Source organism: Denticeps clupeoides, chromosome 8 (assembly GCF_900700375.1).
Source record: "Denticeps clupeoides chromosome 8, fDenClu1.1, whole genome shotgun sequence".
Taxonomy (NCBI): Eukaryota; Metazoa; Chordata; class Actinopteri; order Clupeiformes; family Denticipitidae; genus Denticeps; species Denticeps clupeoides.
The window spans coordinates 21275076-21302387 of record NC_041714.1 but is presented as its reverse complement, the minus strand read 5'-3'; the positions used below and the strand labels follow the sequence as shown (position 1 = coordinate 21302387).

General features: G+C 44.9%; 3 protein-coding genes across 3 annotated transcripts; 1 reads left to right on the top strand and 2 right to left on the bottom strand.

Annotated features, from left to right (window-relative positions):
- Nucleotides 1–549: 549 nt before the first annotated feature.
- On the bottom strand, nucleotides 550–13049 carry cnnm2a (cyclin and CBS domain divalent metal cation transport mediator 2a). The gene is made up of 7 exons (XM_028988020.1): nucleotides 11661–13049; nucleotides 4483–4626; nucleotides 3976–4113; nucleotides 3714–3883; nucleotides 3547–3640; nucleotides 2555–2736; nucleotides 550–2460 (listed from the first exon to the last, which is right to left on the bottom strand). The coding sequence occupies exons 1-7, from the start codon at nucleotides 12991–12993 to the stop codon at nucleotides 2242–2244; spliced, it is 2280 nt and encodes a 759-aa protein (XP_028843853.1). The 5' UTR covers nucleotides 12994–13049; the 3' UTR covers nucleotides 550–2241.
- Nucleotides 13050–19677: 6628 nt separating this feature from the next.
- Nucleotides 19678–22121, bottom strand: borcs7 (BLOC-1 related complex subunit 7). Its single transcript, XM_028988135.1, has 5 exons — nucleotides 21966–22121; nucleotides 20633–20695; nucleotides 20223–20266; nucleotides 20112–20132; nucleotides 19678–20028 (listed from the first exon to the last, which is right to left on the bottom strand). The coding sequence occupies exons 1-5, from the start codon at nucleotides 22095–22097 to the stop codon at nucleotides 19995–19997; spliced, it is 294 nt and encodes a 97-aa protein (XP_028843968.1). The 5' UTR covers nucleotides 22098–22121; the 3' UTR covers nucleotides 19678–19994.
- Nucleotides 22122–22913: 792 nt separating this feature from the next.
- On the top strand, nucleotides 22914–27160 carry cyp17a1 (cytochrome P450, family 17, subfamily A, polypeptide 1). The gene is given in 13 exon segments (XM_028988061.1): nucleotides 22914–23227; nucleotides 23712–23748; nucleotides 23750–23782; nucleotides 23784–23820; nucleotides 23823–23852; nucleotides 23936–24165; nucleotides 24250–24336; nucleotides 25629–25838; nucleotides 25929–25960; nucleotides 25962–26096; nucleotides 26665–26768; nucleotides 26857–26888; nucleotides 26890–27160. Coding segments are annotated over 13 exon segments (1548 nt in total). The 3' UTR covers nucleotides 27157–27160.
- The last annotated feature ends 152 nt before the right edge of the window (nucleotides 27161–27312 follow it).

The window sequence follows — 27312 nt, the reverse complement described above, 5'->3', positions numbered from 1 at the left end:
TTTTGTAAGTGGAACTGAAAATTCAGCTATTTAGTAGTAAATATTGTCATAATTTATTTTAACCTATGTTTGGTAACAACTGTTTGGCCAAAAGCCAGTGGTCTCAAGCGTGGTGTTTCTCTGTGGACTGTCCCTGTCCCTGTCTGCTGGGAAAACAGTTGAACTTTCACTCTTTTAATATGCAGATTATTATAACCAAGGATGCCTATGCAATATGCTGTAATAATATGTAAAATAGTTTAGAGGGACCTTATATCCTTAATATTTACATAATAGCTATATAAATGGCATGAATAACCTGTAAACCGAACATTTAAAAGAATTTAAAAACGGCATTTAAAACTCGCACATCAGCTGTAATGGGGGAGGGAGCAGGAACCCAAATCCATGTGTAAAAATAATAAAAAGATTAGAAACTGAAAATACAGTCACAAATCATTTATGTTTTATTGTATTGACATCAAATAAATATACTTCAATTACATGTAGAGCTGTTTGTCTTGTGATAAGCATTTGTGTTATAATATATTTACATACATCGCTGTTTTATATTTTTTAATGCATACATTCAAGATTTAAAATAGCAGCAGTAGAAAATGGACTCAGACTTGTGAAGGAGCACCATTTCATTTATGAAGTCATACAAAAGAAATTCCCTGGTGAACATAATGCATTTTGATTTCACAAATTAAATAGAAATAAAACGAGCTAAAGCAGTTAAAACGGCCAGTGCCACTTAATTAGCATATCCATTACTAATTTGGGCTGCACCTAAATGGCTTAGCTTGTCCCTGCATTTTATTACAATGATGGCGAGCCACATACCAGGACACTGAATCATGGCTGTCCGCGTTCGTACGTCCTAACGCATTCCTTCAGAGCCCATATTCGTGTTTACTTAATTCTAAAGAAAACCCTGCAATTCCCAGGGGGGTTCACAGTATAAACCGTTACATCTGATGCTTATGTCAGTGGAAAGATGCTGTCGAAAAAACAACACTGGCCACGCCCTGAATGGTGAATGCAGTTCAAGCAAACGGTGTTGATGGCCAGAGACGAAATGCAAATCAGATCACAGTCTTCTTACGTAACGAGGTTGTCATGTGAAATATAGACGCAAAATAAATTACTAAAGTTCAAAAAATTTTAAAGTTTAAATTACTAGATCAGTATACAAGTGTATAAAAAAAGTAAAACACAATCCTTTCATCGCAGTAAGAAAAAAGCGGTGGATTTTAGCAATACATCCCCAATTCCTTATTCCCCAATTTATTATTATTATACTGTACCTTCAATTTTTTTTATAAAACATAAATAAAACCCCAGACGGCCCCTGCATGTAAACTGCTCTGAATTTAATATTTCATGCTGCAATGCAGCTGACGTTCGAAGCGAGGCCTTGTCGTCCGGCATCAGTCCTGTTTCTCCACTCTCCACGTCTCAGCGAAGCTCTCGAGGTCAGCGGTGTACCCGCAAGATCCAGTGCAACGACCGTGCTGGCTGTACCTGTCTTAGCTGGTGGCGGTTCAGGTCTCCATGTGCTCCATCCACGTGGACGATCAGCAAGTATGTGCTCGCTGTGAAAGTACGTCCATTTCTGTCACGCGTAAGGAAAATGGAACGTGTTCACGCACAGGTCAGATAAAAAGGTTCTAAGCTAGAACTGGGTAGGAACCGATCACCCAGGCAGCTTCTCCCTTGTTTGCTCTGAAGGGAAAACCTGATGCGTGAGAGCAAGTAAGCACTTAAAAACCTGGTCATATGGCTTTAAACAAGGCCTGGTATAATCGTGCAAATACACCAGGTCTGTCAGCTCGGTTCACTTTCACCAGAAAGTGATCAGCGTGGGTGAGGCGTGTTAAGGAAATGTATGCTGGTCAGTTAAGGGTTACAAAAAAAAAACAAAAAAACTCATATCTCGAGCCAATGGTCTACTCAGTTGGTAGACCCACCCCATTAGCCAGACACTGCGGTCAGCCTCGCCCAAATTCACTCCCAATTTGCATCCATGCCTTCTTATGATATAATAATAATAATAATAATAATAATAATAAAAAAAAAAGTTATTTCTGGTTGCAGCTTGAAAAGTGTACCTCAGCCGGCCAGCAGGGGCGCTAGACCACTGTTGTTTTCTCTACATAAAAGCAGGGGGCGAATTTGACTGACAGCTGATAAGTAGTCCTTGTCTTTGGATAAGAGCTTCTGCTAAACGAACGTGATGTTTCCTGTCTGCAGAGGTGGTTAAAATGCAGTCTCAATCGGGCTCGCATGGTTGGTCTTAAAGTTTGTGCAGACGTTGCCGTTTGCGTTATTTGGCGCTACAGAGTTCCGCTGGGACGGGACGTTGTCGACGTGCCCCTGCGACGCCAGGTTGGTCTTGGCGAACTCGCCGTCGCAGGGCTGGGGCGTCTTGTCCATGCGCGAGGCCGCGAGGGCGTTTTGGTACTGCTGCCGGGTGACCTGTGGGAAGGAGACGGTGACGAACGGAACCCGAGCTAAATAACCGATGTGCCGATGTTCCACTTCTGATGGAAAAATGCTCGACTCTCCTCACCTTGATGTAGATGAGGTCGGACGCAGCCCTGACGGAATAGTCCGGAACGTAGATCTGCAGGAGGGAGCTGTTGAGCTGGTTGGTGCTGCTGCCCGTTGTCGGGGTCACGGCATCGGTGCGGTCTGACCGGGTCAGAGAGTCTGAATGGTTGAGACCACCGGGCCGTGATGGGGATTTATTTTCTATATAACAAACACAATACAAACTTATCACAACGTACCGCTCATAACTACTGTTGTATATGCCCAATATGGCTTAATAAGACGTACAGTGATAATACGATATCATATAATATAATTAGGTGTGACAACAGATGACAACACTTGACAACACTTCATGTCTAAATTTTAGAGTGGAAATAAGTTAAAAAGCTGATAGAATTGATCAAGTCAGAATTTGAGTGTGTTATAGGCTTTGTCTTTGTTCCTTAGGCCATGAAAAATCAAAATTAAATGTTAATAACATGTTAACAGACAGGTGAGCTTGTTCCTTTAAAAAAAATGAATGTGAAACCAAGAAACGTTGAAAATCCGACATTTACAAAAGTCTAAAAGGCCATTAGGTGGTGGTGGTAAGATTAGTTTATCACAAATCCAACACACAGACCAATAGTCAATTACTGCTTGATCTCAATAGTCGCTATCAGATTTATGTCTCAAAATGATGATGTTTGTTACAGTTATACATTTATTTTCACTTTAAGACATATTTCGGTTCACTTGGGTCATATTTTTATATTTATTCATATTTCCCCATTGAAGATAGTGTGCCATGTTAATTCTAATTTAATTCTGTTATCCTCTCAGACAACAGCAGATGAAGAACGGATGCAAGGAGCAAGAAGCAAGAAGCAAGCGATGAGTTTGTGTGCCTGGGGATCCTGCTAAAGACTCAGTCCTACTGACCACAAACGTGCGGGACAAAGAGAGAGGAAGCGAGGGAGGAAATCATCAGAGCACGGAGGAGACCGAACGAATCGTTCAACACTGTACCCGGGGAGGAGGTCAGAGCCATGATCCCGTAGTAGGAAAACGCTCCGGCCTCGAATCGGATTCCCTCCTTGCCTGCTTCTACTTCCACCTTTCCCTGAGGAAGGGAAGGAGGGGGACCATCAGTTCACCGAAGTGTAGCGGGCTTCATATGAAACTGATTTGCTGACCTGCAGGATGAGAATGCAGTGGTCCACCGGCTTGTTGCGGTGGAAGAGGTAGTTCTCCGGCGCCCTCTTGTCCTTGTCAACGTACTTGAGCTCCTGGATGACGTGTGGGTGCTTCAGCAGACGCAGCAGGATCTTCTCAGACATGTGAGGCGGGCCGAAGGCCTCCACCTCTGAAGGGACGAGGAGAACAAGGAAAGACACACTGAGACGCGCTGACCCGCGCTGGCACGAGAAGGTCTCAACGCGCCGACTGCAAACGTACCTGTGGCCAGGAAGCGCAGAGTTGCCAGCAGAAGCTGAGGAGAGATTTTCACAGTCTGCTCGCTCTCCGTGGGCTTGAAGGCTGAGAAGTCCTGCTTCAGGTCCCGATCGTCTATTCTTCGTTTCGTCTTGTTGTCCGCTTATTGGAAGAAGACATATGAGCAGAATAAAGTACTCTGCGCCGAAGCGTCCATGAAACAAACCCGCTGGATTATATGTGTATTTCTTATCCAGAGAGTCTCTAATTACATTTACATTTACAGCATTTACCAGAAGCACCTTACAATCAGTAGTTACAGGGACAGTCCCCCCCTGGAGACACTCAGGGTTAAGTGTCTTGTCCAGTGACACAATGGTAGTAAGTGGGGTTTGAACCTGGGTCTTCTGGTTCACAGGCGAGTGTGTTACCCGCTAGGCTACTACCACCCATTACACTAATTACAGGCTCAGGGTTAAGCGTGTGGCCTTCTTAGATGACGTCTGATAGCTTAAAGTGAAGATCACTCACTGTACATGTCCGTCTCATCCAGGATCTCAGACTTGATGATCTCCTCAATGACGTCCTCCAGAGTCACGATGCCCAGGACCTCATAGAAGGGGTCGCCATCGCCCTCGTTATTCACCCTATGGACGATTGCCAGGTGGGCTTTACCTGATGGGGGCACACGAGAAAATGTGGGGGGGGCGGGCAGAGGGAGCACAGACCAAAGGGGTTTGCCAAGAACACTGCTAGGCCGCCATTTTTTTAACGCTGTTGTATTACACGCACGAATATGACCCGGCCGGACATCTGGTCACCCTGACTTACCTACACAACTTACTTATCAACTTAAAGTCAACATATGCAAATCATTAAACACTAAATATTGCAAACAACTGTTTCTAACTGTTCAAACTGATTAACAGCTGTAGTGGGTGTGGCCAGGCGGGGTGACCAATCAGATTTCAAGGGTGGCTAGTGCAAGTGACACAATGACACGGTGGAACGTGTCCTCTGCATTTAACCATCACCCAGTGGGCAGCCATGACCGGCGCCCGGGGAGCAGTGTGTGGGGACGGGGACCTCAGTGGCACCTTGGCGGTTGGGGATTTGAACCCGTGGCCCTTGCACTGCCCTGGCTGTACAGCTTCTACTGTAATTTGTCTGTGCTTCTCGAGCGGGACCCTTCATAGCAGCGCCGCGAGGTCGCGCCGCGGAGCCGGACTCCTGGCGGCGAGGCCTCTGTTGCTAACAAGCAAGAAATTGTTCAAACTCCAACGCGCCTGAGTCACCCAGACAGAAGGCTGCCGCGTTTTCTTTACAAATCTCCCATGCGTCTGCATCTGCGTTCCCAGGACCCCCTCAGCAAAGCGGCTTCGAGACATTTCTGCCCCGGCGCCGCCGACCAGGACGGTAAAGAAAATTCTTTTCCTGTTTCTCAGCTCGTGATCATTTCAAAGGAATTTTCCAAAACACGGGGCTAATATTAGAGCTGAAGTGAAGTTTCCATTGCACTCGGCGATGCTCCGAACGCACTGACAGCCGGGCGAACCCGTGGCCCCGGAGATGCTTTGTGGATCACGTTAATATCATGTCACTTACGTTTCAAACCCTACTAGTCTTTGCACTGTGATTAAACTAACTGGCCTCACATTACGAATACATTTACATTTACAGCATTTACCAGATGCGCTTATCCAGAACGACTTACAATCAGTAGTTACAGGGACAGTCCCCCCCTGGAGACACTCAGGGTTAAGCAACCTGCTCAGGGGGGTCTTCTGGTTTATAGGCGAGTGTGTTACCCACTAGGCTACTACCATCTAAATAGTTATGAATAATTGAATTACATAAAAAGGGTTTTGCCTAATAGAGAGAGAGTTATTCTTAAAAGAGTCTTCTGTTCATAGAACTGACATGGAGGACGTCTATCAGATGTAGATGTTCCGTACCCCCTGCCCCCCTGTGATGCTTTGTTCATATCAAGGCGTCTACTGGGCGTCTACTGGGTAAACACTGTGATTTCAGACAATGATCTCACTGTGGAGCACAATCATGTCCAGAGAGGAAGCCAAGGTCAGGTCCGAATGTGGGCCTAAAACGTCCTGGAAGCCTCCTTCACAAAGACCTGGGGGGTTAATGTACCACGCGGTGGGGGTTCTGGCCTTGTATGAATAGCCCAACTATGCAACAGACAAAAAAATACGAGTCTAGTACCATATTCTGCTCTTTTAGGATCAGAGAGTAAAAATTGTGTCCAGATGAGTGTGTGTGTGTGTGTGTGTGTGTGTGTTGACTCGCTGTCTGTCCGGTTTGAATATTTAGAGAATATTTACAGTCCTGGACAGTCTTTTATTAAACTGATGGAGGTCACTGGTCACTGAATATCCATAACCCTCCATAACCAAATACATGATGAACTACAAATAATTGCAAAATAAATTTTTGGTACATTAATATGAAATTCTTGTGTCTTAAACTAGAACATATTGAACTGATGTAATCGTCGGATGAAGCAGAAGTGAACTTGCGAAAGGCCACTGTTCTACTCACACACACACACACACTGCAGCAAACATGCAGGTCTTTGCTCCACTTATAGGCAAGTCACACACTCTTACACACACTCATCTTACTCTGTATTTCCATTCCCATCTTATTTATGGAATGGGGGTTTTCTGTGATTTTTCCATAATGGAATTTCTCCATAAATAGTCCATGAGACTGTGGGTGGCAGCGATGAGCTATGCATCTTTCTATTTGTGTTTTTTTTTATTTATTTTTTTTTATGAAATGTGCACAGTCATCTTCGGACAGCAGTGTTTGTTGGGGACAATTTTTCCTGTCTTTAAGGTGTCAGAGGCACGGTGCAAATTAGTATTTTCTGTGTGGTCAGCAGTAAATTTTATACTGCTCTCTGATTCAAGACCCTTCGCAGAGCTGATATTTTAAACTGTCAACCGCTCTACTCGGCAATTCCCACCGATGCGAGGATCCGTCCTCTTAATATGTCCCAAAAATCGATCTCGGCTCCACCGATGTTCTTCTCCGGGTGACCTGAATGGCGTCCTCAGTGCGGAGGTGCAACGCAATCTGGTCACATCGAGTCCCGCTGAAAACCATTTATCACGGCGTCCCTTTCTCCCCCTCGCCGTTCCCAGGCTATTCCGAGTAATGATGCTGGGTGCAATCTTACTAACCCGCGTTCTACACACGCTGGAGGAGAAGCACAACTTCTCATCTAAATCCTTAAAACAAGGACGTTGGTGGCACTTCTGAAGTCACCAAATCCTGTTTTTAGCCCAATGCAGACAAAGCCCCAAAAAAAGTCTCAATGTCAAGCTACATTGTAGCGTTTGGATTTAACACATTTTACAGATTTAATATTCGTCGATCAGATGACATGAGATTTCTGAAATCTGCAACTTGACACCATGCTGCACCCAGACAATCACTCTGTCACATGCACTGTCCCCCACACCATAATAACCTCCGACCTGGCCACATGATTGGAACTGGAGACAACCGCGGGAAACGGGAACTTGGGACAGCATGAACCTGAATTTGTCGTTTTGGGACAGGGTTCGCTCTCAGGGCCTTGAAGTGAGAGCGGCAAATTTCAAAAATACCCTAAAATCAGCAAATTACCGCAGTTACAGCAAATATGCAGGATTCCTCATCATTTCATCACAAAGAAAGATCCAACTTTCACATTCATACTTCTCATACTTCATGCTTCTCTTTTATACTTTTTCAAACATTTTCTTGATTAAAATCTATAAAGGAAATTAGTTAATTTTGACTTTTTAAATGAATCATCCATGTTATGCTAACATGATTTGCTAACATTGTGGTGCTGGGAATATGGTTTGGAGGAATTTGGGATATGGTATGGGAATATGGTATGGAGGAATTTGAATATGGTTTGGAGGAATGTGGTATGGAAATATGGTATGGAGGAATTTGAATATGGTTTGGAGGAATATGGAATGGGAATATGGTATGGAGGAATATGAATATGGTTTAGAGGAATATGGCATATGGTATGGGACTATGGTATGGAGGAATATGAATATGGTTTGGAGGAATATGGAATGTGGTATGGAAATATGGTATGGAGGAATATGAATATGGTTTGGAGGAATATGGAATGTGGTATGGAAATATGGTATGGAGGAATATGAATATGGTTTTGAGTAATATGGTATGGGACTATGGTATGGAGGAATATGAATATGGTTTGGAGGAATATGGAATGTGGTATGGAAATATGGTATGGAGGAATATGAATATGGTTTGGAGGAATGTGGTATGGAAATATGGTATGGAGGAATTTGAATATGGTTTGGAGGAATATGGAATGGGAATATGGTATGGAGGAATATGAATATGGTTTAGAGGAATATGGCATATGGTATGGGACTATGGTATGGAGGAATATGAATATGGTTTGGAGGAATATGGAATGTGGTATGGAAATATGGTATGGAGGAATATGAATATGGTTTTGAGTAATATGGTATGGGACTATGGTATGGAAGAATATGAATATGGTTTGGAGGAATATGGAATGTGGTATGGAAATATGGTATGGAGGAATATGAATATGGTTTGGAGGAATGTGGTATGGAAATATGGTATGGAGGAATTTGAATATGGTTTGGAGGAATATGGAATGGGAATATGGTATGGAGGAATATGAATATGGTTTAGAGGAATATGGCATATGGTATGGGACTATGGTATGGAGGAATATGAATATGGTTTGGAGGAATATGGAATGTGGTATGGAAATATGGTATGGAGGAATATGAATATGGTTTGGAGGAATATGGAATGTGGTATGGAATATGGTATGGAGGAATATGAATATGGTTTTGAGTAATATGGTATGGGACTATGGTATGGAGGAATTTGAATATGGTTTGGAGGAATATGGAATGGGAATATGGTATGGAGGAATATGAATATGGTTTAGAGGAATATGGCATATGGTATGGGACTATGGTATGGAGGAATATGAATATGGTTTGGAGGAATATGGAATGTGGTATGGAAATATGGTATGGAGGAATATGAATATGGTTTGGAGGAATATGGAATGTGGTATGGAATATGGTATGGAGGAATATGAATATGGTTTTGAGTAATATGGTATGGGACTATGGTATGGAGGAATATGAATATGGTTTGGAGGAATATGGAATGTGGTATGGAAATATGGTATGGAGGAATATGAATATGGTTTGGAGGAATGTGGTATGGAAATATGGTATGGAGGAATTTGAATATGGTTTGGAGGAATATGGAATGGGAATATGGTATGGAGGAATATGAATATGGTTTAGAGGAATATGGCATATGGTATGGGACTATGGTATGGAGGAATATGAATATGGTTTGGAGGAATATGGAATGTGGTATGGAAATATGGTATGGAGGAATATGAATATGGTTTTGAGTAATATGGTATGGGACTATGGTATGGAGGAATATGAATATGGTTTGGAGGAATATGGAATGTGGTATGGAAATATGGTATGGAGGAATATGAATATGGTTTGGAGGAATATGGAATGTGGTATGGAAATATGGTATGGAGGAATATGAATATGGTTTGGAGGAATATGGAATGGGACTATGGTATGGAGGAATTTGAATATGGTTTGGAGGAATATGGAATGGGAATATGGTATGGAGGAATATGAATATGGTTTAGAGGAATATGGCATATGGTATGGGACTATGGTATGGAGGAATATGAATATGGTTTGGAGGAATATGGAATGTGGTATGGAAATATGGTATGGAGGAATATGAATATGGTTTGGAGGAATATGGAATGTGGTATGGAAATATGGTATGGAGGAATATGAATATGGTTTTGAGTAATATGGTATGGGACTATGGTATGGAGGAATATGAATATGGTTTGGAGGAATATGGAATGTGGTATGGAAATATGGTATGGAGGAATATGAATATGGTTTGGAGGAATATGGAATGTGGTATGGAAATATGGTATGGAGGAATATGAATATGGTTTGGAGGAATTTGGGATATGGTATGGGAATATGGTATGGAGGAATATGAATATGGTTTGGAGGAATATGGAATGTGGTATGGAAATATGGTATGGAGGAATATGAATATGGTTTGGAGGAATATGGAATGGGACTATGGTATGGAGGAATATGAATATGGTTTGGAGGAATATGGAATGTGGTATGGAGGAATATTGGTGTCAAATTTTTTTTGCATATCATGGCACATAATGGCTGCTGTCATCATCAGTTTTAACAGATGAGACAAGTAGAAGCCTTTCAGCTCACTGTAACTGAGGTTCTGTGACAGCTCTGTCCTCTTCCATGATGCACCTGTGACACGTGACCATCACAACCATATACAAAATTTTCTTTGGCAATTTGGAGCTCAAAATGCTTCTTTATAAAAACGTATTTTCAGCTCCCTATTTCCCCTATGGTGAGGACAGATAGACATTCATTACTTCCAGACATTGCAAATTTCATCTGGACACTCTAGTTATTTTTCCAAATCAGGATTGCTGGCGTTTGAAGGAAATTGGTTACGGTGTCGCTTTTTATTTACGGCATTTACCGGACATCCTTATCCAGAGTGACAGGGACAGAGTCCCAGGAGGCACTCGGGGTCAAGCGTCCTGCTCAGGGATGTGAACCTGGGAATTTGTGGTCTTCTGGTTCATTTTGCTTTTGGGTGGCATAACAGGCCGAAACAGACTGATCCTGCCTCGTTTCCAGACTCCCAACTTTGGAACTGTCATCAAATACCGCGTTTTACTGCACAGCATTGTTTTTGGGGTTTTATGTTTTTTTTTTATGCGTCACATTTAGTGTGAAGGATGCTGACAAACAGGGTTACACTCTGCACATTCGGCGACCCCGCGCCCGCTCTCCTACCCTCTGTAACGTCTTTAAGCGGACAGAGCCACGGTGAAAAAGTTCAATAGCTCACCGAACCATTTATGGCCGCGCTCCTAGCCATAAAACTGCACTTTGATCATTAGTTCATTACTCGGCATTAATTCGCAAGCCTTTTATTTTATGGTGGGGTTTGAAGGCCGCGGTGCAACGCGAATCCTAATCTTGCGCCCGGACAATGACCCGACAGAAGTGCCGGGTCTTGTTTACGGCCTGCGAGGAAAACCGTTCCCGCCGCGGCCTGCTGATTAGCGCGTATCGTGCCGCCCATCTCGGTTCAAGGCCCTCCGCCGATCCGAGGCTCCATTAATTCGCCAATCATTAAACCGAAACATCGTCAGATGTGAACTGGCGTGTGATAAGACGCCGTTATTACCAGACCGCCACCGGTGTGGCGGTTACGTAAAACTCACGTTGCCCCTGTATGTAAGGAATACTGGAATAAATGGATCTTGTGCTTCCACATGTTGACATTAAAGGGGTCCACCAGGGGCCGGGGCGTTCGCGGTCAGACCGGTCCTCTGGTTTCCGACATTCCGACATCAAGGCCCCCGTAATCAGAAGGTTGCCGGTTCGAACCCCGATCCGCCAAGGTGCCACTGAGGTCCCCACACACTGCTCCCCGGGCGCCTGTCATGGACGCCCGCTGCTCACCAAGGGTGATGGGTTAAATGCAGAGGACACATTTCGCTGTGTGCACCGTGTGCTGTGCTGCAAGTGACAATCACTTCACTTTCATCTACTCACCCTTCTTAAACTCCTCCAGCATGGCGTCCAGCTTGGTGTCGTTGAACGCGAAGTGCAGCGGGTGGCTGTAGAACTTGGTGATGGTTTTGAGCGGCGTGCCGTCGTCCGGGTCCACGAACGCCAGGTCCTTGACCAGCAGCAGGTCCACGACGTTGCTGCGCTGGCCCTCGAACACCGGAATGCGCGTGTAGCCGCTCTTCATGATCTCCGACATGGTGTTGAAGTCCAGCGTGGCGTCCGCGCCGATCATGAAGCAGTCGTGCAGAGGGGTCATCACGTCCTCCACCGTCTTGGTCCTGAGCTCCAGCGCGCCCTGGATGATGTTCAGCTCCTCTTTCACCAAGTCGTTGTACGGATCCGTCACCCTCAGCATCTCCAGGAGCTTCTCGCGGTTGTACACGGTCCCGATCTCCTGGCCCAGGATCAAGTCCAACACTTTGCTCACCGGGAAGGCCGCGGGGAAGGTGATGATCATGAAGAGCCTGGTCAGGACGATGGTGTTGGCGCCGATGGCCAGGCCGTGCCTGGAGCAGACGGCCTGCGGCACGATCTCGCCGAATATCACGATGCCCACCGTGGACGCCACCACGGCCACGGCGCCCGAGCCCACGAGGTCGTCCAGCAGGATGGTGAGGGTGGTGTTCACCAGGACGTTTCCCAGCAGCAGGGTGCACAGCAGGTAGTTGCCCTGCCTGCGCACGGGCTCGATCTTCCGGGCGTAGCGCTTCTCCTTGTCGGTGCCGCAGTTCTGCACGATGCGCAGCTCCATGAGGTCCAGCGCCATCAGGCCCAGGTTGAGGCCGCTGAAGATGCCGGACAGGCTCAGCAGCAGCAGGATCAGCGTCACCTGCAGCCACAGCGGCAGCAGGAACTTCTTGGCCTCCACCACCACCACCGTGGTGTCGGCTCCGCCGTGGTAGAACCAGCTCTCCGAGCGCGCCGTGCACAGGTAGTACACCTGACTCGTCCTGGACTTGCGCAGCGCCTTGACGTCCACCTCCAGCACGCCCGACGTGTTCCTGTCCACCGACACGCGGGGCAGCACCGTGACGTCCGACGAGCGGATCCCGCACGGCTCCTCGCCGGGCCCGGCGCGCTGCTCCTCGGTGAAGGCGATCTTGGACCACGTGTGGTTGTCGACGTTCTGCCCGTAGACGCGCACCCTGACGCGGGAGCGCTCGCCGACGCGCAGGACGCCCGCGTCCATGAAGGACACCCCGTCGGAGTCCTCCAGCCGGAGACCCGTGATGACGGTGTCCTGCGGGCCGGCCAGGCAGCCGCCGACCAGGGAGAGAATGACGGCCAGTGGCGCAGCGCGGCTCCGCGCCGCCATGTCCGTGGATCAGAGGGACTCTGGACCAGCCCGCATCGCCGCGAGTGGCCAAGTTCCTCCAGATGCTGCTCCAGATGCTGCTCCAGATGGGCGGGGCGCGACGGCCGCCTCGCAGCCAATCAGCGCCCGAGGCGGGCGGTCCCGGGAGGTGGGCGTGGCCTCTGGCGGCCAATCGTATGGCCCTGGTCAGAGACGCTAAAATCCGAACACATCGACGTTTAATTTCTGCCTGCTTGATGAGGGTGGTGGGTAACACCTTCACCAGTAAAGTCCCGGGTTCAAATCCCACCTACTACCCGGAGTGTCGCCAGGGGGGACAGTCCCTGTCCGTACTGACTGTGTGGCGCTCTGGATAAGGGCGTCTGGTAAATGCCGTAAAACGTAACGAGGTATCAGCGTGTACAGTTCAGGCCAAAAGTTTGGAGACACCTTCTCATTCGACGTGTTTTCTTTATCTTCGTGACCTTTTACGTTGGTAGATTCTCACTGAAGGCATCAAAACTATGAATGAACACATGTGGAGTTCTGTACTTAACAAAAAGTGGAGACCTGACCTCCACAGTCACCGGACCTACAATTTTTACAGCATTTATCAGCTTATCCAGAGCGACTTACAATCAGTAGTTACAGGGACAGTCCCCCCCTGAAAACACTCGGGGTTAAGTGTCTTGCTCAGGGACAAAACGGTAGTAAGTGGGATTTGAACCTGGGTCTTCTGTTACCCACTAGGCTACTACCACCTGAACCCAATCCAGAGGGTTTGGGGTGAGCTGGACCCCAACAAGTGCTAAACACCTCTGGGAACTCCTTCAAGACTGTTGGAGAAGCATTTCAGGTGACGACCTCTTGAAGCTCATCGAGAGAATGCCAAGAGTGTGCAAAGCAGTAATCAGAGCAAAGAAACTAGAATATAAAACATGTTTTCACTTATTTCACCTTTTTTGTTAAGTACATAACTCCACATGTGTTCATTCATAGTTTTAGTGACTTCAGTGAGAATCTACTAACGTAAAAAGTCATGAAAATAAAGAAAACACGTTGAATGAGAAGGTGTCCATACTGTAGCAGCTTCACAGCAGCAGCTTCTCACTCCGAAAATTCCTCAGGTCAAAGCATTCCTTACCTGTCTCAGGTCCACCGCTGGACCAAACAGTGCCACGCCCAGCGCCGTATGGTCCTTTATAAAATTATATGCAGCGCTTAAACTCGACTTACGCGCCCATGTTGTTGGATTGCGATGCTCGGTTGTGCCCGAGCAGTCCCAGGTGTGGCCGAGGAGAATATTTCCCCGCACCTTGCGCGGTCAACCTACAAAGAAAAATTATTGGATTTCTTGATCGAGAAAAACCAGAGGCGAAGTCACGTCCTGCTTCGGCCGCCAGGTGGCGCCACACGTCCGATTTTCGCCAGTGCAGAAAGTCTGTGAAACTGGGTGAATTGTGACGATTCCAAACGGGATTTTAATGTTTCGGCCGCTCCTCTTTTTCTAAAATGACTGACTTGTTCACACCAACAAGCCTTAATTTGTGTCTGTAAAGAGGTAATCGAGGCAAAATGGCAAAAGGTTTTGCACTTGCACCATATCTCCTGGCAGGCACTGGCAAATGAGGCCTTGGTAGCTGATAAGGCGAAATGTTCTAAGTCTGCGGTAGAAACATTTTCTTCCGCTCAAGGTTCCAAACTCTGACATCCTGACAATGAACTTGGAGGAACACTATATATATATATATATATATATATATGCAGTATTATCCACAAATTTAACCAAGCAATTTTCAACACATTTACAGCATTTACCAGACTCCAGAGCGATTTACAATCGGTAGTTACGGGGACAGTCCCCCCCTGGGGACACTCTGGGTTAAGTGTCTTGCTCGGGGACACAATGGTAGTAAGTGGGAATTGAACCTGGGTCTTCTGGTTCATAGGCGAGTGTGTTACCCGCTAGGCTACTAGCACCTTGACAGATGTGACGGAACAAGAAAAGCTCATTGAGTGGCTGTAAAAAAAAAAAGAGTGGCTGTCATAAAGAGGCCTACTCTAATATCCGATTGCATGTGACCACACACTGTGGTACCATTTTACAATATGTAACTGCAAATGTGCAGTGCATCATGGGTAACAAGACAATTGCAACCAGCATGTGCTGAATCATGCGTGCTTTTTTTTTTTCAGACTGGACACGGACGATGAGACAACGCTGGCAAGGTTCTATTTTTCAATTATTATTCAGTTTTAAGTTGGTAGCTTGTGATGCTTCAGGCTGGACTTCGCCAAACCGGAAACTCAAACTACTCCAGAACTATAAATCTGATTTACTGTAGTAAATAATCTATTGTTTCCTTTCTCAACTTGTAAAAGTTTGATTTATAATCTTGTGTCCATGTTGGTTCGGCATGTCAGACGTTCACATTTACATTTAAGGCATTTGGCAGACGGCCTTATCCAGAGCGACTTACAACGTGCTTCCATCAATTCTGATCAAAGTGATCAGTTCTGGTTCACTAGGACCCCCAACTATGAATACAATCTTTTTATTCACTCAAGTCAGACAATAAGAAGGTTACAAGTTCATCTAAATATTCTCTAAAGAGGAAGGTCTTGATCTGTCATTTGAAGGTGCTCAGTGACTGAGCTGTTCTGACCTCGAGGGGAAGTTCATTCCACCACCGAGGGGCCAAGACGGAGAAGAGTTTAGATGAGTGAGAGATGGAGGGACCATAGTGGTAGACCAGCTAGAAGGGAGTTGCAGTAGTCCAGTCGTGAGATTACTAAGGACTGAACCAGCATCTGGGTGGCCTGGGTTGACAGATAAGTCTCGGTAAGTTCTGTTCAGGGGGGTCAGACATCAACTTTCTGAAATTTAGCTTTGAATGTTCTTAATTGTTCATAATATGTATTTAAGTCTTGTATCACACCACTGCTGCGAGAAAACACAAGAATTTCCCTCACAAGCACCCTACCAGCGTACTAATGTCATGTGATGTGACAATAAAGGCGTGGGGTCATGATGCATATGGCACATTAGAGGGAAAGCCCTCATACTCCAGGTGGATGTAAGCATCCAATGATGGATGCACATTTAATAAATGGTAGTAGCCTAGTGGGTAACACACTCGCCTATGAACCAGAAGACCCAGGTTCAAACCCCACTTACTACCATCATGTCCCTGAGCAAGACACTTATCCCTGAGTGTTTCCAGGGGGGGACTGTCCCTGTAACTACTGACTGTAAGTCGCTCTGGATAAGGGCGTCTGGTAAATGCTGTAAATGTAAATGTAAACCACATTTTCTACAAGCACTTGATGCAACAAATTATGCAATGTATGGGGAAAATAAACCAAAGATATTGAAAAATCACACTTTGTTGTAGATATTGAACGAATAGAAATGACATATTTGCACGCAATTTTTAATATATATTTTAGGTGACATTTAAAGAAACCCAGTGGATTCCAGGGCATTAATGGAAAAAGACCAGCAGACTACAGGACAGTTTTTTCTACCGGATCCTCAGAACGCAAACCAGCACCACACTGTCTCACTTATTTAAAATATTTATATATATATATATACAGGGAGTGCAGAATTATTAGGCAAGTTGTATTTTTGAGGAATAATTTTATTATTGAACAACCATGTTCTCAATGAACCCAAAAAACCCATTAATATCAAAGCTGAATGTTTTTGGAAGTAGTTTTTAGTTTGTTTTATTTTTAGCTATTTTAGGGGGATATCTGTGTGTGTGCAGGTGACTATTACTGTGCATAATTATTAGGCAACTTAACAAAAAAACAAATATATACCCATTTCAATTATTTATTTTTACCAGTGAAACCAATATAACATCTCCACATTCACAAATATACATTGCTGACATTCGGAAAAAAAAAAAAAAGCAGCAACCACAGTCTCCCAGACACTGTTCAGAGAGGTGTACTGTTTTCCCTCCTTTCTCACATTTGATGGACCACAGGTTCTCAATGGGGTTCAGATCAGGTGAACAAGGAGGCCATGTCATTTGTTTTTCTTCTTTTATACCCTTTCTTGCCAGCCACGCTGTGGAGTACTTGGACGCGTGTGATGGAGCATTGTCCTGCATGAAAATCATGTTTTTCTTGAAGGATGCAGACTTCTTCCTGTACCACTGCTTGAAGAAGGTGTCTTCCAGAAACTGGCAGTAGGACTGTGAGTTGAGCTTGACTCCATCCTCAACCTGAAAAGGCCCCACAAGCTCATCTTTGATGATAACCAGCCCAAACCAGTACTCCACCTCCACCTTGCTGGTGTCTGAGTCGGACTTGAGCTCTCTGCCCTTTACCAATCCAGCCATGGGCCCATCCATCTGGTCCATCAAGACTCACTCTCATTTCATCAGTCCATAAAACCTTAGAAAAATCAGTCTTGAGATATTTCTTGGCCCAGTCTTGACGTTTCAGCTTGTTTGTCTTGTTCAGTGGTGGTCGTCTTTCAGCCTTTCTTACCTTGGCCATGTCTCAGAGTATTGCACACCTTGTGCTTTTGGGCACTCCAGTGATGTTGCAGCTCTGAAATATGGCCAAACTGGTGGCAAGTGGCATCTTGGCAGCTGCACGCTTGACTTTTCTCAGTTCATGGGCAGTTATTTTGCGCCTTGGTTTTTCCACACGCTTCTTGCGACCCTGTTGACTATTTTGAATGAAACGCTTGATTGTTCGATGATCACGCTTCAGAAGCTTTGCAATTTTAAGAGTGCTGCATCCCTCTGCAAGATATCTCACTATTTTGGACTTTTCTGAGCCTGTCAAGTCCTTCTTTGGACACATTTTGCCAAAGGAAAGGAAGTTGCCTAATAATTATGCACACCTGATATAGGGTGTTGATGTCATTAGACCACACCCCTTCTCATTACAGAGATGCACATCACCTAATATGCTTAATTGGTAGTAGGCTTTCGAGCCTATACAGCTTGGAGTAAGACAACATGCATGAAGAGGATGATGTGGACAAATATTTTACCTAATAATTCTGCACTCTCTGTGTGTGTGTGTGTGTGGCTTCAGACCAACTAGATTTTTGGCACAGACTAGGTCTTCTGAAGCTGAATCTGTGATATTTGGAGGACTGAATACTAGTACTGATATTGAGTCGATATTGAGAACTGATGCACAGTTTTTAATGGGCTAATGGACTTCTTGTTTTTCATCTACTATTGTATTCACAATATACACAATGATCATTATATCATATAATGACTTGAATCAAGTAATATCAGCAAAATTCATTAGATGATATATGTGGGTTATGCATTTGAAAAGTCTGTAAATACGACCACCTAAACCTTTTTTGACCTGTTAATGCAGCACATGTAAAATATGCACCTCGCAGGAACTCCGGAATTTGGAGAATTTGGAGAACTGCATTTTGAAAAAGTAAGAAGTAAGATTTTTGACATTGGAATGTACCGGAGTAATCCAATTGAGAACCTGCAGTCAAACCTTAACTGGCGGGTGGGACGAACCCCAAAGCACTGATTACCATCAGTCAGGACTTGGCCCAGAAGTTGATTGACAGCATGTCAGGGCGGATTGCTGAGGTCTTGAAGAAAGGGCCAACACTGCAACCCTTTGCATAAACTTAAAGTAATTGTCTCCTTATTTGTCACATTCCGGTTCACTGATATTCAGACGTTTCTTTAGGTTCTGAGATGGCACGGGTAGATGTCTCTGAAACCAGGAGCAACGCATGTTTATCGGCCGAGTACATTATGTGAACGAACACACTGATTCCGAACAACAACAATATTCAATATAGCCTAAATCTTACATCCAGAAATAAAATGTACGCTGCTGTAAAGGAGAATGGACCTGTAAATACATTGCATTATGCACACTTCTTGAGGTGCGTTGTTCTCTGAAATACGGCAGAATCTAAACGACATTCAGGTTGTCATACTCGTGTTGCACAACGTGTCTGCACAATGAATCTCACAAAATGTCTGACGATCTATTATTAACCATTGTATACACTAGTTCCTGTGAAAATAGTTTACCAATGCTTGTACAGAGGTAGGGAATGAAGGAATATTTTGCATTCCCTGAACTGAAGACTTGATTTGACGAGAGTTTTCACGTTTCTGAAATGCCATTTTGATGGTTTGGTGCTTTGTCTGATCATTATTAAAAGGTATGAAAGCTATAATTAAAATCTAGACTCCTACACTAGACTCCTGACTATTAGAAAATTTCAGGATTTTCATATATATTTTCACAGCAACACATTGTTTCTAGTGCAACATAATACAATATTAAACAGTTAAACATAAAGTAAGAGGGTAGTACTTTAAATTACAGTATACTACCATGAAAAGGCAAATCCCTGTAGATGTTTACAGTAAATTCATTTCTTTCACAGTAACATACTGTAAAAGTTGTACATCTTTATGGCGTATACGTTTTGGATCTAGATTATCTGCTGTGAAATGTATAATTTGTCCACGGTCCCCTGCGGCCCACAGAAACCTTGCAGAAATGCAGGACGGGCAATCTGAAAGTCAGAAAGAGCCAAGGCTGTGCACAAGGACAGACAGCTGCACAGCCTTGCTTTTCAAGCACATTTCCAGTGAAGCAGATGCTCCATTCATTAAGAATTCTGGCCACAGAGAGAGATATTGCTGATCCACTGGAGAAACACAAACATCAAGGAACAGTTCCTTTTAGCTTTTAATGGACACTGTAGAACCATATAGCAATAATGTGCCACAAACATTTCCATTCATTACATTATAAAAGTATTGTTTTAAAGGTTTATAAAGCATTACAGAAACTCAAAACTATCTGCATTCATTATTTTTGCATGTTACCATTCAAGCCTATTTTCACTTTCAGCATAAATACATGAACACAAGACACACAAGAAGAGGGACATTAAACAAGGTCAATTTCAGTGCACAATATAAAATATATATATTAAACAAAATATCGCAGCAAATGTCAATTAAAAGCGTCATTTTAATAAATGCCTAGTTGTTCCTGGAGGTTTTGGAGTGCTCCACACTGAAAAAAAAAACAACAAAAAAAAACAAAAACATTAATTTTTGCCAAACTGAAATCATGAACGAACAGATTTTCTTACTTACTTCTTTTGTATAGCCTCCTGTCTGATATGAAACAATACCAAAAAGAGTAAGAGAAGATAGATTAGCCTATAGACACTCTTCATAACTTCCTGAAATCTTATTCATACTTACTGATATTGCAAATGTGTTGTAATTATGGACATTTTTCTGAGACTCTAGAGGAAGAATAGAATTAATAGAATCAATAGTATAAAAGAAATACAATTAGAACACATGCACAGCAAGTATAAGCCACGCTGCTGTACTCTGGTGGGGATTTTTTTTTTTTTGCTGTATTCTGCTGGATTTAGTCACCAGGACACGACATAATGAAAAAAGGGGGTCACGTGTTATCTTAAGAAAAGTGCCGGGGGCTTACAAGATATACTCGAAGAGTTAATCTTCATGAAACATATTTACAAACTTTAAAACACCCCAAGACATAAGAATTCCCCCCTCAAGGACTATTTCTACACCAGACAAAGCACTATACGCTCTAGAATGCAGTGTGACAGAGTTGCAGGAGCTCAGGAATCCCTTACGTCCTCCGAGTGCAAGATTGCATCTTCTTGGATGACCATGTTCCTAGCGGCTTGGCCGAGAAGCTAAAAAGCAAAAGTTGCACGTTGGACAAGGAACTTGCATAATCTCGCACCACAAGTGTTCAGTGAACCCGACGCACATATAGGCCTACAAGAGATTTGTTAACAATGTCAGACAAAATATGACTCCTGAGAGTTTTAAGACTGAAAATGACTTTAATTAACACGACTAAATGAATGAATTCAAGATTAATAGCATTCCATGCTTCGGGTCACGTGTAGAGTTGACAGGGTTCTCACACATTTTTGCAAAAGAATTTCCGTGGACTTTCACAACCTGTACGTTCTCAGAAATGTATGAGAAGAAAAAAAACTACATTTATGATAAACCTAAAAAGCTTAATTTAAACGGAACCCATCACGATCTGTGGCCATCATGTCTTATGACCCTGGCGCTGCCGTTTTCATGTATTTGTCCCATTTTAGATAATATATTTACAAACCACACAGCACGGAGCAGAAATAACACAGAGGAAATTGTCAGAAAGTAATGCTTTACAGTTGGCAGACTCATCGTGCATGTTAATTTGGGGTACGGAAACATAATTGATTAAATCATAATCATTGCTTGGTGATTTTCTGGCGGCGATATAAAAATAAAGTTTGTGGCGTCAGGGGAGCGAGGACTGGGGGCAGTGGTGGCCTAGCGGTTAAGTAATCAGAAGGTTGCGGTCGAATCCCGATCCGCCAAGTGCCGCTGAGCAAGCACCCCAATCACTGCTCACCAAGGGTGATGGTTAAATGCAGAGGACACATTTCACTGTCATTGTGAAACACTGCAGCACAGCACACAATCACTTCACTTTCACTGAACGTTTTTCTGCTCATTGTCGCATATCTAAGAGTCCACACAGGTGTGCCAGACCTTAACTCTTGTATTTGGAAAAAATCATGTAACCATGTAGAACATTTATGAAACGCATCGCGATGCATCGATAATCATAATCGTAATCGAATCGTGAGACCAGTGAAGGTTCACCCCACACATTACGACGCACAGTACGGAAGCACGTACATCAGCACCAACGTTCACAACTGTGTACGGATACGCCATACGTAGCTCACAGCATGTATACGTGTTAAAGGGAAGCACTTTCTCTTTTAAAATCCCAATTAATTTAGCTGAATTAATTAATAATATATAATTAGTAATATCTGGCCACGGAAACATCAGTTTTAACGCTCATCGTGCACGACTAACAAGCTAACAAGCTGGCGGCGGCGTTTCCCCTGCACGTAAGTCACCAGGCACCGGAGCTGCCCAGAAAAATACCTCTTGGCTGCGTGATCCCTTCAGGACCTGACGAGTCAGGGCGATAACATCTCCGCTACAAGAGCCGACCTTATCTGACAAAAGCCCTTTGACAGACTGACCGAAGCGCGGGTGCGACTCCGCGGCGGCCATGGCTGTGAGCTACGGGCCGCTCAGTGGGACAAACTGCGCGGAGAGAAATCGAGGGTTGCCAGGTCCGTCTCTTTTCAACAACAACAATAAAAAACCAGAGAGAGAGCCCGCACCGAAGAGAATCAGGGGGAAAGAAGAAGAGAAGAGAAGGCAATCGGAGAACCCCAGAAGGATGTGGACCTTGGCTCCCAAAAATCCCAATCACATTGTTATTTTTGATTGGTTTTGCTCTGACATGAAAGAACCCCTGATACAGCAATACAGTGGTCCTCCACCCCCACAAGACTCTCGGCATTCAGGCCATTTAAGATAAGCACGTGACAAGTCATGGACATGGAATCTCATGTCTTACAATCAACCTTTCAGCCCCTGGGACACTCGCTCCAGTGTTACATAGGGACCAATTTCCAGGCATCTAAAATAACACTTTTATGGGAGCTCCAGGATGCTGGGAGCCTGCAGCATACAGAGAACGTCCAGCTCAGTCAAAGGACTTCTTATCTGTCGTCTGATGAAGTCAGAAAACAGTGCCCATTAGATCCAAACCAAAGAAGAAGTGAAGAGCCCAGACGCCCATTTGGTCACCTGGTGATAGTCCTTGTTGTGAGGGGGAGGACACGGCTTGGAGATAAAGTGTGGGGGTCTAAATCAACACGTGATAAGTCATGGACCTGGATTCTCCCGCCTTACAAGGGGATGACATTGAGCACCACATATAAAAACCACCACTTCAGTCAGGACAAGGATGCAGACAGGACCCTACCGATAGCCGAAGCTACTTAATAATTAAAGACAGAGCGTTTGAAACGTTTGAAGATGGCATGGCTGATTTTCACCTGTGCATTTTATGCTGCAATGATATTTCTTTTCATTCTAAAGAAGAAGATCTGGGCATTCCAGACGGATGAAAGAAACCCACCAAGTCTTCCTTCCTGGCCAATCATTGGGAGCCTTTTGAGCCTGAGGAGTGACCGGGCACCCCATGTCTTCTTTCAGGAGCTGCAGGAGAAGTATGGAGATGTCTATTCTCTCATGATGGGCTCACACAACGTCATAATCGTCAACAGTCACCACTATGCCAAGGAAGTCCTGCTTAAAAAAGGGAAAACCTTTGCCGGGAGACCACGAACTGTAAGTTCAATTCACTTTCTATGCACGAAAACAGCATGGACAAAACTGCAGTAGCGTATCCCCGGTTGGTAGAAGCCTGGTGGGTAACACACTTGTCTGTAAACCAGAAGACCCAAGTTCAAACCCCACTTACTACCATCGTGTCCCTGAGCAAGACACTTAACCCTGAGTGTCTCCAGGGGGGGACTGTCCCTGTAACTACTGACGCTCTGGATAAGGGCGTCTGGAAAATGCTGTAAATGTATCTGGTGACCGGCACGTCCACATTTAATAAAACCAATTCTAAAAGTACCAATATACTAATAATACCCATAAAATAATCCTTGGTATTACGTTTTGTCAAATGACATAATAAATAAGCATATACTTTCACCCTACGGTGCATTTCCAACATTTGCTGTGGGTGTTTCTGTAGAAGTAAAAAAACGATGAAACGTAAAGCTTTCCACTTGAATTTACTCATCACGTTGGTCTTTTTTCAAGGGTAACCACAGATATTTTAACTCGAGATGGAAAGGACAATCGCTTTTGCGGACTACAGCGCCACATGGAAGTTTCCACCGGAAGATTGTGCACCGGGCCCTCAGCATGTTCGAGACGGCTCTGCGTCCATCGAACAAACCAGTGAGTTGAGACACCTGTCCGGCGCCCGCACGACGGGCCCGCGGGAAGCGGCTGTAACGGCTCGGCGTTTTCGCGTGTCCCAGTCTGTAGAGAGGCCAGCGCCATGTGTGACGTGCTGGAGGGGACGCAGAGCGTGGCCGTGGACTTGGCTCCGGAGTTGACCCGGGCGGTCACCAACGTGGTCTGCTCGCTGTGCTTCAGCTCCTCCTACAAGCGAGGAGATCCCGAGTTCGAGTCCATGCTCCAGTACAGTCAGGGGATAGTGGACACCGTAGCCAAAGACAGCCTGGTGGACATATTCCCCTGGTTACAGGTACGTCTCCTCCGTGACAGGCCTACGCTTTAATTGCATTCATTAATAAAAATTAAAAATCAACTCCAAACCTATTTAATACAGATTTTCCCAAACGAAGACCTCAGAATTCTTAAAGAGTGTGTGTCCGTCAGAGACAAGCTCCTTGAGACGAAGTACAGAGAGCATAAGGTGAGTTGCAATGTCACCAGGCACCCACGGGTCCTGTGCAAATGAGTGAAATATATATATATATATGTGTGTGTGTGTGGTGGGCCGTTATCGGCGTTAACGTGCTGCGTTAATGTGAGATTCTTATCGGGCGATAAAAAAAAATTATAAGTATATTTCTTCTTTCTTGTGTCTTTTAGTTTCTTATTTCCTAAAGACTTTTATTTAGTTTTTGAGACCCGGTTCAGGTCTCTTGGACACATGCGTGAGCTGTGAGAGGTGCGTGGGGTTTGTGTGCACAGTTATTTCTTTCATTTTAATTTATGTACATTTTAGGAAAATTTTGCATGTGTGTTATTTTGTGAATATTTTTTTTATGTTCTTTTAATACTGTATATTGTAGAGAGAGGTGCAGAAAGACGCGATGTTCTGACGCGACCTTGCTTTTTGTACAGAATACACTTTGCACAGAAAATCTCTTGGGTGTCAGCTCATCATTTGTGGTTCAAGAAACGAAATCAAAAAGTTCCACAACGTAGAAGAAGAACCGCTACACTATGATGACTTTCACCTTGATATTTTAGCGTGGATGTATACCTAGCCGAATTGCACTGTAGGGGGCGAGAACGAGTCTTCGAACTGTGAAATTACCACATCAAACGTGACGTGGTAACATGGATGCAGATATTTAACGGAATAAACAGTTGGTAAACACAAGTACATCTTATTGAACATAATTTATTTTCATCACCAATTATCATAGTAGAACAGCTTTCTCAAGCAGTTTGTGATGCATTTTGGAAACAGGAGATGAGCCCCTGGTCTAATGCGCCACCTGGCTTGAGAAACCCGTTCGCAAAGACTTACTTTTAGTCATTATTTGGGTAGCACACATATTCTGAATGCCTTCGGCAGAATTCAAATGAGCCATTTTAATCTAGATTAATTTTGTTTACTCTAGATTAATCTAGATTAATTCCAAGATTACAGTGAGATTAATCTAGATTAAGAAAATTAATCTATGCCCACCTAATATATATATATATACACACGCACACATTGACTTTCATTTGTACACCTTCACCTCGCCTGTTACACATATTTTATGTTAAAGACATAAAAGTGTAATATTTGGTTATGTTTGCAATATTTGCATATTGGTTTCCATTGTATACTTGCAACATTTGCAATACTGTGGTCTGTACAGTCGCTAAGAGCATTTCACTGCATATCATACCGTGTACGACCGTGCATGTGACAAATCAAATTTGAGTTTGAAATTTGAACGCTGAGCTTCTGTTGCCCCCCCACAGGCAGACTACAGCGACAGCGTCCAGCGGGACCTTCTCGATGCCCTGCTGAGGGCCAAGCGCAGCTCGGAGAACAACAACACCAGCACGCAGGGCGTGGGCCTGACCGACGACCATCTGCTCATGACCGTGGGGGACATTTTTGGCGCCGGGGTGGAGACCACGACTACAGTGTTGAAGTGGTCTATAGTGTACCTGGTCCATTATCCGGAGGTCGGCACGAGTTCATGTACTGATATGGAAATGTCGGGGACGTGGAGGTGTGACTCTAACGTTGTTACGTTCGCCGCGCTGGTCGTCCAGGTGCAGAAGAAGATCCAGGAAGAGCTGACAACAAATAGGGAGGGGCCGACACCCTCAGCTCAGCGACAGAGGAAACCTCCCTTACCTGGCGGCCACCATCAGAGAGGTTCTCAGAATCCGCCCCGTTTCCCCGCTTCTCATTCCACACGTGGCTGTCGCAGATACCAGGTAAAAAGGCGTCTCTCGTCACCGTTTACGACCGCGCTGTTCATTAGAGTCGGTGTGGCTTCATCAGTGCCTAGTGTCCAACACACTCGCCTAAGAACCAGAAGACCCAGGTTCAAACCCCACTTACTACCATCGTGTCCCTGGCAGGACACTTAACCCCTGAGTGTCTCCGGGGGGGGACTGTTCCCTGTCACTTGCTCGATGGTAAGGCGATCTGGATAAGGCCGTCTGGTGAATTCTGTACAACGCACCTCAACGTAACTGTAACAATGAAGACATACAAGTACGTCGCAAGACAATATAATACAATATGGGCAATACAGTGTTGTACGGTAAAGAAAGCGGATTTCCAAGGCTGGCGAGTTACATTTACGGCATTACCAGACTTACAATCAGTAGTGACAGGGACACTACTGGAGACACTCAGCGTTAAGTGTCCTGCTCAGAGTGGGGTTTGAACCTGGGTCTCCTGGTTCAGCACATCCGGCTCGAATCCCGGAACCTGGCGTAGTTGGGAGTTGGTAGGCGGCGACTGCAAACTGAACTTCTGACCGCTTGTGCCGTACAGCATTGGGGAGTACGCGGTGAAGAAAGGGGCTCGGGTCATCGTCAACCTCTGGTCTCTGCATCACGACCAGAGGGAGTGGAAGAACCCGGACTTGTTTGATCCAGGTGAGAGCCGGAAGCACAATGTTCTTTCCGCCGAACCGGAGTGCGGAGTCACCACGGTGGCATTTTTTTTTTCCCCGTTTGCGCCCAGGCCGCTTCCTGGACGAGGACGGAGCCGGGCTGCGCGGTCCCCTCTGCCAGTTACCTGCCGTTCGGGGCCGGTGTCCGCGTGTGCCTCGGAGAGGCCCTGGCCAAGATGGAGCTGTTCCTCTTCCTCTCCTGGCTCCTGCACCGCTTCACCCTGGAAATGCCCGCGGGGCAGCCCTTGCCCTCGCTGGACGGCAAGTTCGGGGTGGTCCTCCAGCCCCAGAAGTTCAAAGTTCACGCCCACCCAAGACCAGGGTGGAAAGCGAAACGAGGTGGTGTGATCGAGAACAGAGACTCATTCTAGAATATTGTACCGTGAACATCAGACGCGTCGAAAATCTGCTCCTGTGTCAAAAAATAACTAAAATAAAATTGATCTAATAATAGATCTATATCTACATGTCTCGCTCTCGTGTGTGTGTGTGTGTGTGTGTACCTAACGCCACTATTAGTCACATGT

Coding starts and splice junctions, on each gene's coding strand:
- cnnm2a (XM_028988020.1), bottom strand. CDS start 12,993: ATGGCGGCGCGGAGCCGCGCTGCGCCACTGGCCGTCATTCTCTCCCTG. Junction 4,627..11,660: donor GCTGGAGGAGTTTAAGAAGG/GTGAGTAGATGA, acceptor TGCCCCCATCAG/GTAAAGCCCACCTGGCAATC. Junction 3,641..3,713: donor ACTGCATTCTCATCCTGCAG/GTCAGCAAATCA, acceptor TCCCTTCCTCAG/GGAAAGGTGGAAGTAGAAGC.
- borcs7 (XM_028988135.1), bottom strand. CDS start 22,097: ATGGCCGCCGCGGAGTCGCACCCGCGCTTCGGTCAGTCTGTCAAAGGG. Junction 20,696..21,965: donor AGGGATCACGCAGCCAAGAG/GTATTTTTCTGG, acceptor TTTGCTTTTTAG/CTTCTCGGCCAAGCCGCTAG. Junction 20,133..20,222: donor ACAACACATTTGCAATATCA/GTAAGTATGAAT, acceptor GTTTCATATCAG/ACAGGAGGCTATACAAAAGA.